Source organism: Nannobrachium achirus (assembly GCF_963921795.1).
Source record: "Nannobrachium achirus genome assembly, chromosome: 21".
NCBI lineage: Eukaryota > Metazoa > Chordata > Actinopteri > Myctophiformes > Myctophidae > Nannobrachium > Nannobrachium achirus.
In genome coordinates this window covers 49,424,779-49,444,057 of record NC_137828.1, presented here as the reverse complement: position 1 = coordinate 49,444,057, position 19,279 = coordinate 49,424,779, and the positions used below count along the sequence as shown (strand labels likewise).

The window sequence follows — 19,279 nt, the reverse complement described above, 5'->3', positions numbered from 1 at the left end:
TTCCACAACAACTAATTGATATAGTCGGCTAGAGGGGATATTTTGTGTGACGTCGCGCCCATGCCAGTGGACGAGAGTTAGTTTCCTGCCCTGACAAATACTACTTCTCATTGAGGAGGCACGGTCTTCACCACACACTAGGGCTGGGCAATAATATCGATATTAGAACGATATTGTGATGTAAGAACAATGGATGTCTAAGATGTTGGATATTGTATTATTGTGATATGGTCCTTCCCTGGTTTTAATCATTTTATTTTTATTTTTTTTCATTTATCATTTTTGGAGAGGTGAAAGCGCTCCCAATAGACAGGTATGTCTGTGGCTGGCTGGCTGGCTGGCTATGTGGCTGGCTGGCTGGCTGGGTATGTCTGTAGCCTGGCAATACCTTGAGTGGCCACACAAGTTAAAGGAGGGGCGCTGTTGTGCAGGCACAAACACAAACACACACACACACACACACACACAGATTCACCGCTCCACTTCGAACCGAGGTTTGATTTTTTATTACAAAATTGACAGGGTAAAAAGAGTAATTAGAGGGTAAAAATTATTGTGATAATTGATTTTGTCCATATCGCCCAGCCCTACCACAAGCAACCAAAACCACGGGGATCCTGTTTGACTTTTTCCACTGAATGTCTCCTCACTGATAACATGTCATCTGTTTGTGTGTCTGGTTTATCGCACTAATATGATACCGTGCTGTACTTGTACTGGTCTGGTACACTAGACTTTTTTATGGTTCTCGGGTCAGTTCTAAGTGCTTTTTGGAGGCATGCTTTCACTGTCCATAAACACCCCAAACAGCCAATATCTCTGACCTATCTGCTCTCGAAAAGGGTGGCAAAGAATGCCCTTGCCAAACACGAAAGCAACACATCCCAATTCCCCAGTATCCAATGGTAAATCAACTAATTTGTATAAATGAATCCACAGAGTGCTGCCGCGTAAAGTGGGGCCGCTTGACACCGCAGTTATGATTGCCGCTCTGTAGATTTGTCTATAGTCAGGCCTCGCCCTCGAGTAGAACTCTCCCCAGTAAGGCCAGTATGAGTGCAGCACTGTACTGGTGGACTGAGAAAACGTCTGTAATCACAGTGTGACAGTGGTTTCCTGGACTGTCATACTTCCTGCTGTGCCTTGAGTCCTTGACAGAACACTGAATAGTCTATTTGTAGAAGCCCTCCCGCCCCCTCCCGAGTGTCTGATTAAAGATGACTGTATTCTAAACTTCTTCATCAATGTCTGCATGACAAAGTATTCTGCTTTTTCTTTGTTGGGGCGAGGGGGGTGATAAAACTACCAGCCAACTCCCCAGTGGAGACCTCATTTGACTGGCCCTGTATTGTAATATTTGTTTTGGGTGTTCAATCCGTTTGAAAAGTATGTCGACGACCTCCCGTCTGTCGAGGTGCTCTTAAGACTGAGGTGTTTATCTCTTTATTTTATTTTTTGTGCAGGCCTGCTGGTGCTTCAGTTGTTTCTAGACTAGTAAAAACAATGCTCAGAGCATGGATGGTGATTATATTCTAGAAAAACAAGATGTTTTTACTGTACTGCCTATTCCACGTGATGTCCAATCAAATATGATCTGTCTAATAGTTTCTGAGCATTCCTCCGTCATTCATGTCTCTTTTTGTTTAAACGGATCATTTAACAACAATCATATTGTCATACCTTTTGTTATCTTTTGTTGTGAACCCTGGTGCTTGCAGAAAACGGCAGATTCTTAAGAGCAGATCTGCCTGACTTGAAGCAATAATTACCAGCCTTTACATTAAGTAGAACTTCCTCTTTTCATCACTCTCTCTCCCCTCTTTGATGCTGAGGTGTTGCTCTTGATCTCCAGTCCTCTGCAGCAGTGATGCTCAGCTCTAGTCCTGTGCACACGCACCACTGCTGGTTTTCACCATCTACCCGTTTGTTAAACCACTTAAACCCTATATACATTGTTGTACATTAAAATGGCATATCTAAAATGCCACATGCATCGCAACGCATTGTGAGCTTTTGTAGATCCTATTTTCCAATTTTCGTCTTATTGTGAGATGCCCAGAATAGGCACGCTAATAGGGCTCATGTGGTTCACTGGTTGACTGATTAACCAGCGAGAATGACTTGGAAGCATCAGATAGGATGGAAAACCAGCAGTACCAGGGTCTCAGAGGACCACGATTGAATATCCCTGCCTTGTCAAGTTTATTCTTCACTAGCCTTGATTGATACAATACTTTCATATGACTTATGACCTATAGTTATTCACCTGACAGTCATGTAGTTGTCATTCAAGCCCTCCGCCTTTGTCAATCCTCCCCAACTTTGAACCAGGACCATTATTATCCTCTGATCACAAAGGTGCTGATTTTTGTAATGTTTACAGGGAATTTTGTTGTTGAAAAGTAATGCAGAATAAATAAATAAAAAAACATGTTGGAAACAGTTGTGCCGCTAGTTTTTAAGGGACAAACATAACTATACTAATACTGCAAGGACCATTGCTGAAAATATGTCCGTATTAAAAGTTGTCTGTTACTGAACTGAACAGTAGGTTTGGATGCAGAAGTTAACTCTACTGACCAGCAGAGGGTAGCAGTGCTCTCAGTTTCAGCCATAGTTAATTTGTTACATCATATAATATTTATTCTTCTGCATTTTTTACAATAAAAAGAAAGTACATTTATTTTCTATTAATATATATCACGGCAATCCCACTTGTTATAACCTGCCTCAGGGAATGTAACAAAAGGGGGAAACAGTTTTTAAAGTTTGCAGTGGAAAGTAACTACAGTAATTACTTGTTAGTGATTGAGTAGCTTTTTCATGATCTCTTTAGGCAAAGTTAGTATTCGATTAATCAAGGCTAGCCAAGGACTACTGTTATCAGCTGTTATTCCATTTGTTTAATTTCCCCCAAGTCAATCTTTGAGAAAGCTTTCTAAAATGGGCTCCCCACTTGGGATTTGTTGGTATGAAATGCGTATGTCAAGTTTGTCAACTGTTCAAGCATGTTTAAATCATGTATACTTTACATGACTTCAGAGTTCACACTTCACACCATGTTCCTTTTATTCTCCGCCTGGCCGAAAGGCATGGGGAGACTATGTTTTGCACCCTGTATGTCCGTGCGTCCGTCCGTCCATCCGTCTGTTACCAGCTAATCTCCGGCACCGTTGGCCCTGGTCGCTGCCAAACTGCACACACTCCCTGGATGCCAATTCAAAATTACGCAAATCAGTACACAGTATCTCTAATAGTCATTAAACGAAACAGATCTTTCACATTTTTCATATATCCCTTTTGACAAAATGCCTCAAATCATAAACGCAGCTTGCGATTTCCGTGCAATTTTCCCAATATAAATGCCACCCTTTTCACATTGGCCTGTTATAGCGCCACCAGCAGGTTGATTTTAGCAAAACATATTTTAGGAACAAAATGCCTCAAATCATGACAGGCCGCAGATGACATAGCCTAGTAAAATCTAAATGAGGAGTCTGGTTTACGAGGCTAGATGACATGGCACCCTCACTTTGCCTATTATAGACGGGTTTCTGGTCCACGTCATGTTTGATTCGGTACCAAAATTAGCCAATGAAACCAGGCTTAACCAGCGCTCCCCAAAACAACAGGTTTGGGGATTGGACGGACTGATTACATGATACAGTCACCTGTGCATTTAGTCTCAATGTTTGTAAACAAGAAACCCGTCTATAGTGCCACCAGGAGGCCACCCACTGACCCACGATAACCTACCTGACCTGGCGGAGACCTGTGCTCGGAAGAGCACTGCTTATGGTTTGTATTTTTTTCCCACTTCAATGACAGTGGACGTAGGGTATTTTTTATTGCCTTAAAAAAACAATAAAGACATCCATAATTCCCTCCGATAGGTTTGAAAACGATTAAACAATTACATGGCTAAATATTTTTAAACAATTATATCATGTATATATTTTTACACCGAACAGTGTTCAATAACTATCCCAGTAGACTATGTCTTCACCACACAAAGGCACACATTCACAATACTAATTTCTAGCTTGTAGATTTTTGACATTTTATTATTTTTTATGATTTTTAGGGGAAATCGTTTGTTGACACTTTTCAACACGGCACACAGTGCGCCACCCACAGCAAACAGTCAGTGTGCCTTCACTGCCTTGTGTTTAAGGCAAAATTATTTACCCCGTGCGCGGAAGGCGGACGAAGCGGAAGAGACGTCCAGTCGCGTTTGATTGTGTTCCTGGCTGCGGATTCACCACAACACATCTGATCTAAAGTGAAACACACACCAGATATAAACACCTGATCTACAAATCATCCCCCATATCTCTCTGCCATGGAGGCTCATGGTAAAGAAGAGGAGCCAACGTGCAGCAGTGTCGGTCCGGTTCTGCACATAGTCGTGGTTGGGTTCCACCATAAGAAAGGCTGTCAGGTAGGTGGAGATCTAATGTAATGGTTGGTCTGCTGTGCTGTCTGTCTGCGCCCATTTTCAAAACAGTCGCTGAAACTCTTAAGATAATATTTTATTCACAGCATAACTTGAAACTTGAATTGTGGTTTCTGTGATCACTGATCACTTCAGCCATATAGGCCATTGCACACGAGCTGTAAATACAACATGGGTATCTTTATTTCATTGTCACACAACCGAGGAGGATGGCTTATTTTTGATGAAGGATCATAACATATCTGTCATATAGGTGAGATCATTAGAAAGCATCAATACAAATGAATTGAGTGATTGAACAAAAGGACCCCAATGTAAACAAACCATTGAGCTTTCCTATTAGTAGACCTTGTATCTGAACTGCACTGTGCTCTGCTTTTCCTATGCAAATGTATATTCAATCAATCAATGAATACTTTAACAGTTTGCAGAGACAGGTACAGGGAAGTACAGTACAATACAAAGCAAGCTCTGCTAAAGGGATTTTTCTCAGAAAGCCTATGGCTTGTTTCCTTTGGAGTCCTGTGTACTCAATTCATCGAAAGATCTATGACAGTCTTGGTCCAAGGCCAATGTGACATGGCACAGTCATGACTGCAAAACATTAATAGTCATTCATTATTTGCTCTCATGATGACACCAAAGAAGAGTGTACTGGGAGGAGATAATTGTTGTAGTTTCTTGTGCACGTTGTGTGCACAGCACACACACACCTACATTAGACAACACATACAACCTGGCACGCTAATGTGTGCACACAAGATATTTCCCTGAGTCCACTCACTCTCACTCCATTATGTAAGGAGATGCTTTTTTCATATCCCCAATTCCCCATGATATTCACCATGAAGCACATTGTTTTGATCAGAAACACGAGCTTGCTCTTTATCCTGAATGTGAAGACTTCATAGAATAACGCTTATGTACACACTTAAAACTGCTGGGTTGAAAAATAACCCAACCAAATACTGAAAAATCTAATTCTGACATATGACAGTCAGTCAGCTTGCCGAGGCAGACACATGGATATGAAACATTTAGCATTTTTAGCTCCCGAAAGCTTAGAAAATGTCCCTGGAAACCTAGAAAAATGATTCCCAGCATGCTTTGCATAACAGGTGGCCAGAAGCGGGAAAATTAATAAACCAACCTCTGGGTTAAAAATAACCCAGCCAGGCGTTCAACTGCATTTGAAGCCCCAATAACCCCTTTGACCCAATATGAACAACCTACCAGTGTGTTTACAGTATACCAAATAACCCAGAAGTATGACCCAGCAAAATCAACCCAGCAAGGTGTTTAAATAAATAACCCAGCACTTTTAAGAGTGTAATAGATATTATATTAATAAAGTGTTGTTTTATTGGCCTCTTGTACAGTAAAGACATATGAATCAAACAATCAACATTTGTCTTAATCAGTGGGTCTCAAAGTGCGGTCCATGGATGCTCAGGGTTCCTTGAGGGCGTTCTAAAATGGACCTTTACAGGTCTGTCACTCTGAGAGGGGCCACATGAAACCAAAAAGACCCTTACTCAGAGTTATGGGGGCGTTTGTGAAGCACTGGTCTGGATCAGTCACTGTACTGCTATGCTCCGAAAAGCCCATGATCAGTTGTTTGTTTTCACTGGCCTAGTGGCCTTAATTAATATACAGCCAGCCATTGGAGAAAAAAAAGTTGACATTTACTGTGTAATTGTGGCTGTAAAGCTGCTTTCCCAGGCTTATAGTTTAACTATAAAGTGTGTCCCTGTCCAGTGAAGCAGAACCGAACAGATATAATGACAGAGACAATGGCAGTGTGTACACCCCTGGTAATTAGGGAAAGTGTGTGTGTGCATGTTTATTGCATGTGTTTATATCCTAGAGTGTGTCTGTGTTCCATCAATCCTACAGTATGTCCCCTCAGCGAGGGCTGGGTAATTTAACATCAAATCAACATCATAACTATTTGAAACTTTTGTCTCGAATGTGATTAATGAACGATTATTAAAAGCAAATAAAATGTGTGAAAGTAGCAGATCTGCTAGCGCCACCATTGGACAATGAAGTACAGGTCAATCATACTAATTGATTTAGTCGATTCTTTTATATATATATATATATATGTTTTTGTTTTTTTCTTTTTTTTGTCGATTTGTTTATATACAGTATAAGAAGAAAAGGGGAAAAAATAAACATAATTTAAAAACCTTCTTTGCGATTATTCGATTAACTGACACGAACAAGATTAAGTGGGCTATTGGCTCTAAATATCGGTTTTGATATATTTTCGGTTATTTGCCAACCCCGAGAGAAGTAAGGCTGAGGGAACATAAGGCCTTCACATCCTATGGATGTAGGCCCTATATTAGCCCTATTTCGTCATACGACAAGTAGCAAAAATGGCTGCATACAAGCTCACATTAGATCTTCTAACACTTTTGAATATCTTCATCAATAGTGACATGCCAAAAATAGGAATGCAATAGTTCATGTGGTTTGAACTGTATTTGTTACTGAATCATGCAGGATATCGTCAGTTCAGTTTTATCTTCATCTCTTGTCCCCAAAGCAACACAAAAGACACAGTCCTCCCTTTGTTGCAGCTCTCCACCTGTCTCTGTTGTTAACAGATGGAAGAGACTGTGTTTCAGTGGCTTTCAATGCTTCTTGAAGCACAGCTGTTGTTCTTTGTCCGAGATAAAAGTGATATTATTTAGGAGTTCCCAGTGACTTTACTAGCTTAGCAGCCCCAAAGGGTAGTTTGGTGACAACCACACATATCCTCTCCACTGTAAATAAAGTGGAAAAGCCCTAATCTTCAGTGAAGACGTATTTTATAATATGTGGACCCAAATATGTCTCGAATATGATCCCTGTGGAGCAGTTTGCTGGCGTTGGAGTGGCTATCATCATTGGCTCTTAGGTTCAGGTAATAGTCGTCTGGTTCCCCTCCAGTGACGGACGATATCCGATAGCTGCCAATGGCCTCCTGTGAGGTATTGCAAGATTGGGTTCCTGGGCTTGCAATGAAATATCTCTCCCTCTCTCTCTGTGTCTCTGTCCCCTACTACTGCCTATCCTTCACAGCCCCCCCCCCCAAGGAGAGTCTTATATATCCCCTTATATAACTACAGTACACATAGCATATATGTATGACAGACATTCTGTCTGAGGTGAGACATGTGTTGATATTATATGCATACAGTTGAAAGCTTGTAGATCGTCTATTTTTGGCAAAGAGGTTGGTGTAGAGGGGAAAAAGAGCAGACTAAGTACAGAGTGAAAGGTCAAGTTTATTAAGTATTGACAGTTCAAGTGATTAAATATCTGAAAACACACATTGACATGAATCCAGAATACAATGATGATTGTGCTGTCAAACGATGAAACTATATGGAATCTATGAAAGGGTCCCTGCTTCATCTCTCTCAACTTGACCTGAAAAACGTTGAAGACCCCTGATCTAGGAGGTTGTAGAGACCGTATTCTGACATGACAGACTCCCCTATACTGTATAGCAGGGGTCCTCAATAGGCGGACCGCGGTCCATGTCCGGACCGCGAGGCACCGCCGACCGGACCCAGGACGAATTATAGTTAAAAAAAAAAAAAAGAAAAAAAAAGTGGAAAAACATCTCCACGTTTTTGTTTCCACTTCTCGTATTCATTCACTTTCATTGCATGCGCTGAGTGTGTGTGTGAGAGAGAGAGAGAGAGAGAGACAACGACACGGTGATTGGCTGATGCCTGGCAACAAAGTATTATGGGCTGTCATGTCTTTGAAAACGATGCGCTGATAGGCTGTTGCTACTATGGTTGCTACAGACCGCAGATGTTTTCGGAGCAGCAGCAACAGCAGCAGCCACCAACAATGCAACTAGTTATAAATCAGTGGGGTTTCATTCACGCTAAACATCATCAACGTGAATACGTTTGCAGGATTGTAATCTTATCTCCAGAGTTTGTCGCGACGTGCAACGGCCCGACGGCCCGTGACGGCTGCCTCTCTTTCTGCATGGATGTTGTTCTCCCATGGTTCTTTTTACCGTGCGGCACAACGTGCGTCGATACCACGATGCGATGCTACGCAGCCGTCCGCGTTCAGTGTGTGCTCCCCTGTCTCTGACGCGCGACACCTTGTTTTCATATCGATATTCACGTTGCGACACAAGCATAAATTATTCGAAGATTATCCCAGTTTGTTAAAAGAAACCAGAGCACTAGCGCAAAATATCTCTGCTCCATTGAACATTCTGTTCTCCCTGCTTTAATGGGTTGTTTCTCTTCAATCAAGTAATGCCCCCAAATGATTTTGGAGGAGTCCCCAGCCCAGATGACAGTGAAGTCATAATTTAAGGACCCTTTTAATAAAGAAAGAAACGGGAAAAGACCATTACTGCATGAAGCCTGGTGGGCGAGGTTATTACTGTATCAACAAACTACTACTACAAAAAAAAAAAAAACACATCAGCCATTGTAAAAAAATAAGAAAGGGATCCCTAATTATGTAAGATGAACAATAATGAGGGCAAGTGGTCATGACCTGAGGGCAAGTAGAACATGACCTGTACTTTCCAGACGGACAAGTGCCTCTGAGACCATGGTGTCAACCCCTGGTTGGTACTTTTTTGTATCTTAGCCTACTATTTAAGATTGACCGACATAATAAAAATAACCGAATATAAATATATTTTAATATATATATATATATATATATATATATATATATATATATATATATATATATATATTAATTGTTTTATTTTTTCCCCGGACCCGGGCCTGTTTCAAAAAAATATTTGTGGACCTTCAAGATTTGTATTTGAGGACCCCTGCTGTATAGCATGAAAGATCATTTAAACAGTTACAATCCTTTGGGAACTTGAATTAGGCAGAATCCTTGTATCTCCATATTTCAACTTTTTGTTTTCTTTCTTAAAGTAATCTCACACAAAATTACCAAAAATAGCTGATCTACAAGCCCACAACACGTTAGAAAAACAATTATAAGTGAAAGTGAATGTGTGTCTGTTTTTTATAAATATTGGACCAGTGTAAATTATTAACAAGCTTGTTGTGACTAAATAATAACTAAATGGATCCATTGGAACACAGGTTAATTTGACCACTTCCTGAAAAGTAAACGTTTTGCACATTCAAGATTTCCAACTGACATCGACAATATGATACCAATATGATATAGGCCATCCACAAAAAATCCAAGTTAATGAAACAAAACAAATCTAATTAATAAAAACAGCTCATTTTGCTGAGCCTCTATCAAAACAATCTCTGAACAATGCAATGTGATGTGAGTGTACGAACTAGCCCACACCAACTCAGGACTCCTGGATAGCTGCCCTACACTACTTCCTATTCAGCAGTTTTTTCCCCTAACACATCTAAAAAGATAAGAATGCTTATTGTTTTAGGCATGATACAAGAGCTTGGGACTGTTGAGAGCTTGGAAACATTAAGCACAATTTATACTTTGTCTTATGGCGGTGGTGGCACGTGACGAAATTAGCCGATCTACAAGCTCACACAACGCGTCTCATCTGTGACACGCTGTGAGATGGTCAATCTGCTATTTTCGTTGCCCGACACCATCGTACGGTACGACTTAAGCGTAAATTAAGCATGAGCCTGGCTATTGTTTCTTGAGTCGAGTCCTCAGAGTCACATGATTAGTTGTGGGAGCAGAGAACTGTGTCATCTGTGGCCACGTTCAACATCTCACATTCACTGGCCTGTCTCATCCGCTTTCACTGTATTCTAATGTTCAACGTGGCAGCTCTGGGCTTGGGCGGTATCAAGGTAGTACGGCATGCCAAGGTATTTAGAAGTCCCGAAGGTATGATTTTCAATATCGTAAAAATAGAGATGCTCCTATTTCTGTTAAAACTGATACAGAGAGTCTGTATTGAGCTGTTGTGTTGAACCTATGGCCTGGGCAGACAGTGTCATCAGTTCCTCCAGCAAGGTGTGCTGAATCCATGGAAGAAGGGCGCTTATTTCCTATTCATCCATTTTTCTAAGGGCCATAAGTATTTAAAACCCACCATGAGTTGTCTTAAGTAAGTAGGCTAATTGCATATTAGACACACAGCATGGTAAGTTAGACAATGTCACACATGGCATGCTACAATGACATCTCCATCTAGCTCAGTATTTATTTTATTTTTTACACATACAATATACAATGAAATGTCAGGGAATTATGAAGGTATGGAAAAAAGCTGATCCAAGCCTAAAGTGCCTACAGTATATTCACATTACCATCTCATCCGTTTTACCATCTCATCCGTGTTTCTTCTCATCGATCAGAGCATTAAGGCCCATTCCCACTGGGCCAGATAACAGATATCTGCAGATATTTCTCCAGATATTTTTCCATGCAAAGTGGATGGTAGATACAGATACAAAAATAATTGCCACAGATAAAAGTATCTGTGGCAAATATCTGTGGTAGACTTTTTTTTTAATCTGTATCTACCATCCACTTTGCATGGAAAAATATCTGGAGAAATATCTCCAGATATCTGTTATCTGGCCCAGTGGGAATGGGCCTTTAGACCTACAGTAGGTTTAGTTTGAATCAGAGCGTTGTTATGCCTAGATTTAGTTTGAATCAGACAATTAGAAGTAGGTTTAGTTTGAATCAGAGCATTATGCCTAGGTTTAGTTTGCATAAAGTGAATTAGACCTAGGTTTAGATTGAACTTGTTTAGGAAACCAACCATGTAGATTCCGGGCTCTAAACCTGTGTGTTTACACGTCACCCACCCTCATCCACCCTCTGCCCTCCTCTATGTCCTGTCTATATAAAGCTCACAATTCCTGAAATAAATGAATACATTGTATCAATAAAAAGTGACATGATGATAAATAGGGCAAGCTGTGCTGGCGAGACAGAGAATGGATTTGGAAATACTGGAAAAACGAGAAGCTCTCAACAACTCCTGGGGGAGAAATGGAGCTCTGTGGTTTAGTCTGTGGTCTAATGCTTCACTGTTACTTCCTTTACTAATGCTTACGCGCAACTTCTCTTATCATGATGTCATCAGGCTAACGTATAAGAGGGGTGTGTGTGTGTGTGTGTGTGTGTGTGTGTGTGTGTGTGTGTGTGTGTGTGTGTGTGTGTGTGTGTGTGTGTGTGTGTGTGTGTGTGTGTGTGTGTGTGTGTGTGTGTGTGTGTGTGTGTGTGTGTGTGTGTGTGTGTGTGTGTGTGTGTGTGTGTGTGTGTGTGTGTGCGCGCGCGCGCACACTTACTTAGAATCATAACAGTCTTTGAGTACTGATTTAGATTCTCTATACTCATTTTTGGAAGCCTGTGCCATGTATATAAACTGACCACGAGTGGCCTAACAATCACTGGCATGAAAAAGAGCAAGGCCAAACAACTCACTAAATATTGCTCTCTTTCAGCAGTTATGGGCAGCTTGTCTGTGTGGAGGAGGAGATGGTGCCATGTGTAATGTATCCCTAGGTGCCTATATGAACTATCAACCCTGTTACACATTTGTTTCCCTGTAAATTAATTATAATTTGTGGATTCAAATAATTCTGGGAAATTGCAGGAATGGTTGCACGAGGAATCCGCTGGGAACCATTTACCCTACCAGTCAAAAGTTTGCACACAGCTTCTCACACACATTGAATAGAAGCTGTGTCCAAACATTCGACTATTAGGGTATATCGATATCGCAATGTCACTCCTGTCTGATTGGACATTATATCGTCTAATCAGAGATCTGAAAAAGGTTAACAACGAACAATATTGTGATGTCAAGTGAAGCACAATCTCTCGAGACAGAGTCAATGATGGCTACGAGACAGACCGAGTGGGTGTCGCCCTTTCTTTGATGATGGGTTCCCAGATTGAGCGAAGCATGACCAATCGTGTCTAATTGGACAAATACAATGTCCATGATAACAACCCGGATAACATCACTCAAAACCTTTACAAAACATATTGTGTGACCGAATACAATATATTGTGTTGCCTATAGCAGTGGTTCTCAACCTGTGGTTTGGGACCCCCAGAGGCCAGAGGGGTCCCCAAATTATTTTGAGGGGGTCCCCAGATGATTAACTTAATGTGCAACACTGTTTTCTCACTCAATAGTAAACACATCAACATAACATTTAAGTGTATAGCACATTTCTAATGTGACAATTGAAGGACTCTTTTAATACTCTGAAATGACAAATTAAACATTGGCCAAATTGTCAAATATTAGAGGCAGAAATTGAAAAAATTGGGGTGGGGGGCCCCACCCAATTAAAATATGATTATGTTGGGGGTCGCGGGCTGAAAAGGTTCAGAACCACTGGCCTATAGAAATCACACTAATTCAAATGTGTGCGTGCGAGTGTCTGTGGCCTGCATTTGACTTTTGAAAACCTTTCTAAATTGTGGTTATGTTTTTCCTTCTCAGGTGGAGTACTCATACCCACCTCTCCTTCCAGATGAGGGTCATGACAGTAACTCTGTTCCAGAGGAGTGGAAGTACCTGCCTTTCCTGTGCCTTCCTGACGGAGCCCACAACTACCAAGAAGGTACAAACACTGCTACTGATGATCACTGCTGGGAAACGTACCACATCTATTATTACTTAAGTAAAAGTATCAATCCTGAAATCTATATTGGGCTGAGGTGGTTAACCCTTAAGTTCTGTTCGGGTCATTTTGACCCGTTTTACATTTTCATTTGAAAGAAAAAGCTAGAAGTTAAAAATGTTTCCACCTGAAACTCACTGGCCTTAAAGATTCTTCTGTGATTAACATGTCAAAATATATATTTTTGCACTACATCCATGCTACCCCCACCCCCCCATTGCATGTGCCTCACATGCAATCCGTGTTTGTGAAGCATGTGCTTCCGAGTGTACACGTACAATTGTACATTCAAATGTGACGTTAATGTGTGTTCACATGTGTTCAGCTCTTATTTTGCATGAATTTCAGCTATCGGTAAAAACGCCTTGCTCTTTCAGTGTTTATTGTGATATAGCAATGCATACATTCATACTTCTGACTTTTTTCATGAATAGAAATAATTTTGGTGATTTAACAAATACAACTAAGAACCTGAGATAGATGTGAACATTATTTACGTTGAGTAAAGGGCTTGACTACAGTCAGTGCACTGACAGGCTTGTGTGGTTGACCCTTTCAGTCTAAAATTAACTCCTAGACAGTTAAAGTCAAGGGTTACAATTGAAACCGTGTCCGTGTTTGAACATATAAGACACAGCCTAGGGAAATAGCGATCTATAAGCTAACAACGTATCCCAGTAGCAATACGGTGTGGGCTTGTAGATCGGCTATTTTTGGTTCATGGCACCAGCGTGCAAATGAGTATAAATCTGGTTTAAGAATACAGTGCTTTTGGATCTGTCACTTGCTGGAATGTTGTTTCTGTCACAGTCGGCGTCCATGTGACTGTCCTGTGGTATAAGTCAGTACTGACCTGGGGTCACATCACACAGTAACCCTAGTATGGAATTGATAATGTAGACAAATAAAAAGGCCAGATAAAGACAATAATTGTTTACATTTAGATTTCCAGTGGATATGACAGTAGGAACAGTATAGTATTCGACAAAGATGTGATGTTTACTGTATGTGATTGACCCTGTCCTGTTTTCCTCCAGTGGCCCCCTCCCATAAATATCAGAACAGTCCACAAGAGCTATTATAGGAAAAGACAACTGTGATGCTATAAAATCTTTCCCAGTTTTATCTCCCTAGAACAAGAAGATAGATTTGCGGTGCTAAGAGAATCCAACTGCACTCCCACTGTTTCCCAAAAAATGGGTTACAAACAAATCTAAAATCCTCCATAAATAAATAAATAATAATAATGCAGAAGTATTGAAAATAGCCAATCTACAAGCTCACAACGCAGCACAAAGCGACACGTTGTGTGCTTGTAGATCTGCTATTTTCACTAGTTTGGGTCCCGGGCAAACATCTGATTTCTCTTTTGGGTCTCGAGCTTGGGAACCACTGCTCTAGGCTACGTAATAATGTGATTGATGATGGATGTAATTTAAGTGGATCTGAAACAATGTTCTGAAGATAACCCATGTGGAAAGGAGAGGAAACATGAGTTTCACAATCACAATACGAGGCGTTGTGAGCTTGTAGATCAGCTATCTTCAAATAAGTAGTTAATGTATGTTTTTTAATACTAGTAAAAATCTACAAAGTAACTAGTAACTAAAGTTTTAAAATAATTGTAGTGGAGTAAAAGTCCAATATTTGCCTCTGAAATGTACTGGAGTAGAAGTTAAAGTACTGAAATTGGAAATACTCCAGTAAAGTAAAAATACCTAAAAATTGCACTTAAGTACAGTACTTGAGTAAATGTACTTAGTTACTTTACACCACTGCTAATGTGTTCCCATCACTGCAGTCGTGTGGAGCCTGGACTGAAGGCTGCTTGACGCATGCAGTCCACACACTGTGTCTACTATAATCTGACTCATAAAAGCGACAACAGGTCCCTCCCCCTGCAGTGCGGTTGTTTTAAGAGACAGTCAGGCAGTGACAGGAACAAGGAGCATGTCTGCTTAGAGATCGCGAGAGCATGGGAGGCTGGCAGCTGTACAAGAACAGGGGGTTTAATAGCCATACTTCTCGCTGTATTTATTAAGCGCTGATGCTAGCCACTTCTGGCATCTGACTTTGTGTGCTTGTTTGTCTGGATGTTTGTATGTCATAAACGAATTACATTAGAGAGGGAGAGAGACAGCAGTAGCCTGTTTTGATCTTTAATTAGCAGTATTTGGCAACACCTGGTAAGTAGGTGTAAAGCACTGCTTACTTCACACTGGTTGTGTTGTGATATTATCTTTTTTTTTTTACTATTGGTAATAGTCACACACAGATATTTAGTAGTAGCTCTTAACTGTGGTATTTAAGTCCTATATAATTAATATATTATAATGATTGTATTCTAACATTATAATTGGTCATATGGCGAAGAGCAATATAGCAGATCTACAAGCTTGGCTTGTACTGTACATCTGCTGTGCATATCAATGACGTTATCTGCTGTAGATCTTGACTTTAAATGAAGTCAAGTCAAATGCCGCGGACTCCAAATTTTGCAGTATTGCAAATAGGCATGTAACGATATATAGTAAATCAATTAAAATCGTTTCAAACTGGTGACAATTAAATTGCAATTTGAATCATGATGCAGAGGACAAGTAAAAAAGAGAGAAGGAAATACAGGATCTTTGTAAGGGAATTGATTAAAAAAAGAGATTTCATTAATTTGCTACTGCAGGGGTCTTCAACAGGGGGTCCGGGACCCCTAGGGGGTCCTCAGAGTTACTACAGGGGGTCCTCCAAATCTTTGTGTGATAGAAACCTTTTTCTCCTTTTTTATATTAACCCCGCGAACCCTAGCGTCCCATTATTCTGCGAGGTATTGTGAGCTTGTAGATTGGCTATTTTTGGCTAAGAGGTATTACATGGTGTAGAGGGGAAAAAGAGCAGCCTACACAGTGAAAGGTCAACTTTATTAACTCATCTAGTGCCAATCCCGAGAATACTCGTGAAAAGTACTCGAGTACCTGCAGTGCCAATCCCGAGTATACTCGGGAAAAGTAATATATTACTGTAACGGCGAGTACATTACCGAGAAGAATGGCCGCGGGTCCGGAGACGAAATCCGTCACTGATTTAGCATCATCACGGCTCCACGAGCACAAAATAGTCCCATCCATAACATTGAGGTGGACAGGGGATCTCATCTTTAATGCAGTGATGTCATTACGTGCGCATCCCGCATCAAAAACTCATTCAAGTCACCCAGGGACTCATTCATGTCATGGTCCTGGGGTCCCGGGGATGCGCCTCCATTGGAGTCCATGTTAAAATAATTTACCGCATCGCGGTAAAAGAAAAAAAAATTATCCACAGACACCACCATTGTTCATGGGTGAAAGCATCCTACTTTACCCTACGTTAACACAAATAAAATCCACGTAGAAAGTCTTAAACAGGCGATAGAAACGTCAATGTTTTGATTCCACCGACGTCCGACCCAATTTTGCGCGCGTAAACTTTATATTGAGGACTCATAAAACTTTTCTGGGACCCATTTGAATGACCACCTGTGGGTCCCGGGACCCATTACATTGAAAACCTAGTTACATCACTGTTAATGTCCATTATCTCAAAACTACACTTTAGAAGCTAGGATGGAGGCAGATGCTCGCTTATGTTACACAATGATAAAAGCTCCGGTCGGCCATTACACAACTCCACGTGGAGAACGATCGGTTCCGGCGCACGATCCGATGACGTCAGACCGGAAGTGATTGCGTGGTGGACTTCTGGCCTTCAAAATAAGATAACGGCGGTGATGCCAGCCTGAAGGTGGCATCGTGGACTTTATAATCCGTTAATTTCAGGGGCACTAAATGAGTTAAGTATTGACAGTTCAAGTGGTTAAATCACAAATTGACCTGAATCTAAAATACACTGCTTTGTGCTGTCAAATAATGGAACTATATGGAATCTCTGAGAAGGTTGTGGGGGTCCCTGCTTCATCTCTCTCTCAACGAAGGGGTCCTTGGCCTGAAAACGTTGAAGACCCCTTTGCTATTGTATTGAAAAGACCAGAAGAAAATTAGAAATTAGCAAATAGTAATAGATTTGTGTAAGAGAAATAATAATAATTGCATAATATCCTTGGGTCTGGTAGCTGCATGTACGTAGCATCCATAGGAGACTGTAACCACGTTACAAACCACTCTACCAATATCCTCAACCCGATGGGTCTGTGCTCCATTTCCGCTCTACAGGCTGTTAGTGATGAGTCTGTGTGGGGCCGTTCCTGTCTTTAATGGACCTTGGCGGCGGCGCGCACGTCTGTGTGCACATATTCCGGTCTTTAATAGTCATCCTTCTTTCCACATTCAATTCTCTAATAAAAGTCTAAGTATGTTAGTTGTGGTGCTCCGTTTAACCATGCTTAAATTAAACAGCAGCTCTGTTGTTTAAGACAGTGTACTGTATCTGATTAGAATGTTTGCAATGCTCTTGTTTGCAATTGCATCGTAATTCATTGAGACAGACAGTAGGAAATCTGAGAGGACGACAGTGTGAGAGTGACGGACAGTAGTCAACGTACAGTAGAGAGACAGACAGTAGGACATTAATGAAGGACACTGTAGGAGTGACAGACGGTAGCAAAGCTGAGAGGGAGACAGTGTAGGAGAGACAGACAGTAGGAAATCATGATCTCAGCTCTACAGCTAATGCATCTTTCGTATTAAAGATTCTGTTGATTCTATTTGATGATCATCAGATCATAATGTCTTGTTTTTTTAATTGATGTGGTTTTTTTTTAGACACTGTGTATTTCCACCTTCCCCCTCGGACTGAAGACATGAAGTGTGTGTACGGTGTGTCCTGCTACCGACAGATAGAAGCCAAGGTCGGTACCCAAACCAATGCTTTCCTTGTCTTGCGTGTCATATACTGTATATTGTGTTTTATCATACCAAAGCTTTAGTAATATATTAATGATAATATATCGAACCACTTTAAACCTAATGTCCCTATTTTGGGCATGTCATTAGGCACCAAAAAAGGCGCGTGAGAATGTAGATCGTCTATTTCCGTTATACGCCAAAGTATAAAATAGGGCATATGATTCATCCATACTATAATTAGGGAGAGCAGTCAGTCAGTAGGAGGTCAGTCACAAAATGCATTATCTATTCACTCGCTTCAGCGACTGATCTCAAATTTAACATGGCATTGGCCATTAGCATTATACACATGGTGACGGAGCCCGAATTTCATTTGTCCCAAATTCTAGCTATTTATTAGCGTTTCTTCACTCTACAGCTCTACAGCCTGTTGTCAGGGTTACGGTCCGTTCCTCCAGGCCATGGGATCTGTAGCCCCGGGCCCACACACACCTCTCTCACAGTTAGGAATGTTGCAGTCTCTCTCTCTATCTCTCTCTCTCTCTCTCTCTCTCTCTCTCTCTCTCTCTCTCTCTCTCTCTGCATGGGTCACGCATGCAACGGGTGATGTGTGTCTCATCTTCCAACGGGTATAGAAAAATTATGTGGAGCAAATACATCCTCATACTTCTATTCACCTAATTTTGCTGTTAAATTATTTGTATCAATCATAAATATACACTCCTCCATGGGCTGCTCCTTACATTATGATGCTCCCACATATTCTCACGCACGCACCATGCAGTTACAGTTACTTTCCCCATAACCCACACTCTGCACATATTTTGCAGCACATATATTCGAACGGGTAAGGTCTAGTGTAACAATAATATTAGCAATACTACTGCTGCTCATAAAGTAATGTTGCATAGTAGTCCTGCCTGAAGATATTAGACATCAGACATGAGTCTCGTCTTTAGAGTATATACATTATATATATACGCCCTGAAAACTGCTGGTCTGCTGCCTCTATCTTTCTTTTCTGCACATTGTAGTTGTTATTTTAATTTTTACTTCTTTTGGTTATTGCATCCTAATGTAATACTATAAATGTGTTTCCTTTGTTTGGTGTTTTGTGTAAAGGACATTGAATTGCCTTGTTTGCCTTGATATTTGTGTTGTACAAACAAAATTGCCTTGTTCAAAGACTGCGTGAGTCACACACGCTGTCCTCATGATGGCTTGTATTCCCCTTCCTTCTCCTCCAGAGCCTGAAGGTGCGTCTGGCAGACGTTACCAGGGAGACGGTGCAGAAGAGCGTGTGTGTCCTCAGTCGATTGGTGAGTCACATGGAGGGGTCAGGGAGGACCATGTTTGCGTGCGTTGGCCTTTTACAGTGA

General features: G+C 41.0%; 1 protein-coding gene across 4 annotated transcripts in view; it reads left to right on the top strand.

Annotated features, from left to right (window-relative positions):
• The first annotated feature begins 4,323 nt into the window (after positions 1–4,323).
• The window catches only part of avl9 (AVL9 homolog (S. cerevisiase)), a 56,252-nt gene continuing 41,296 nt past the window's right edge, over positions 4,324–19,279 (top strand). For all 4 annotated transcript variants that reach the window (XM_080751861.1, XM_080751860.1, XM_080751859.1 and 1 more), the window contains exons 1-4: positions 4,324–4,441; positions 12,882–13,002; positions 17,817–17,902; positions 19,148–19,219. In XM_080751861.1, the coding sequence (XP_080607987.1) occupies positions 4,343–4,441; positions 12,882–13,002; positions 17,817–17,902; positions 19,148–19,219 (378 nt within the window). In that variant the 5' untranslated portion in view covers positions 4,324–4,342. The remainder of the gene's footprint in view (positions 4,442–12,881; positions 13,003–17,816; positions 17,903–19,147; positions 19,220–19,279) is intronic.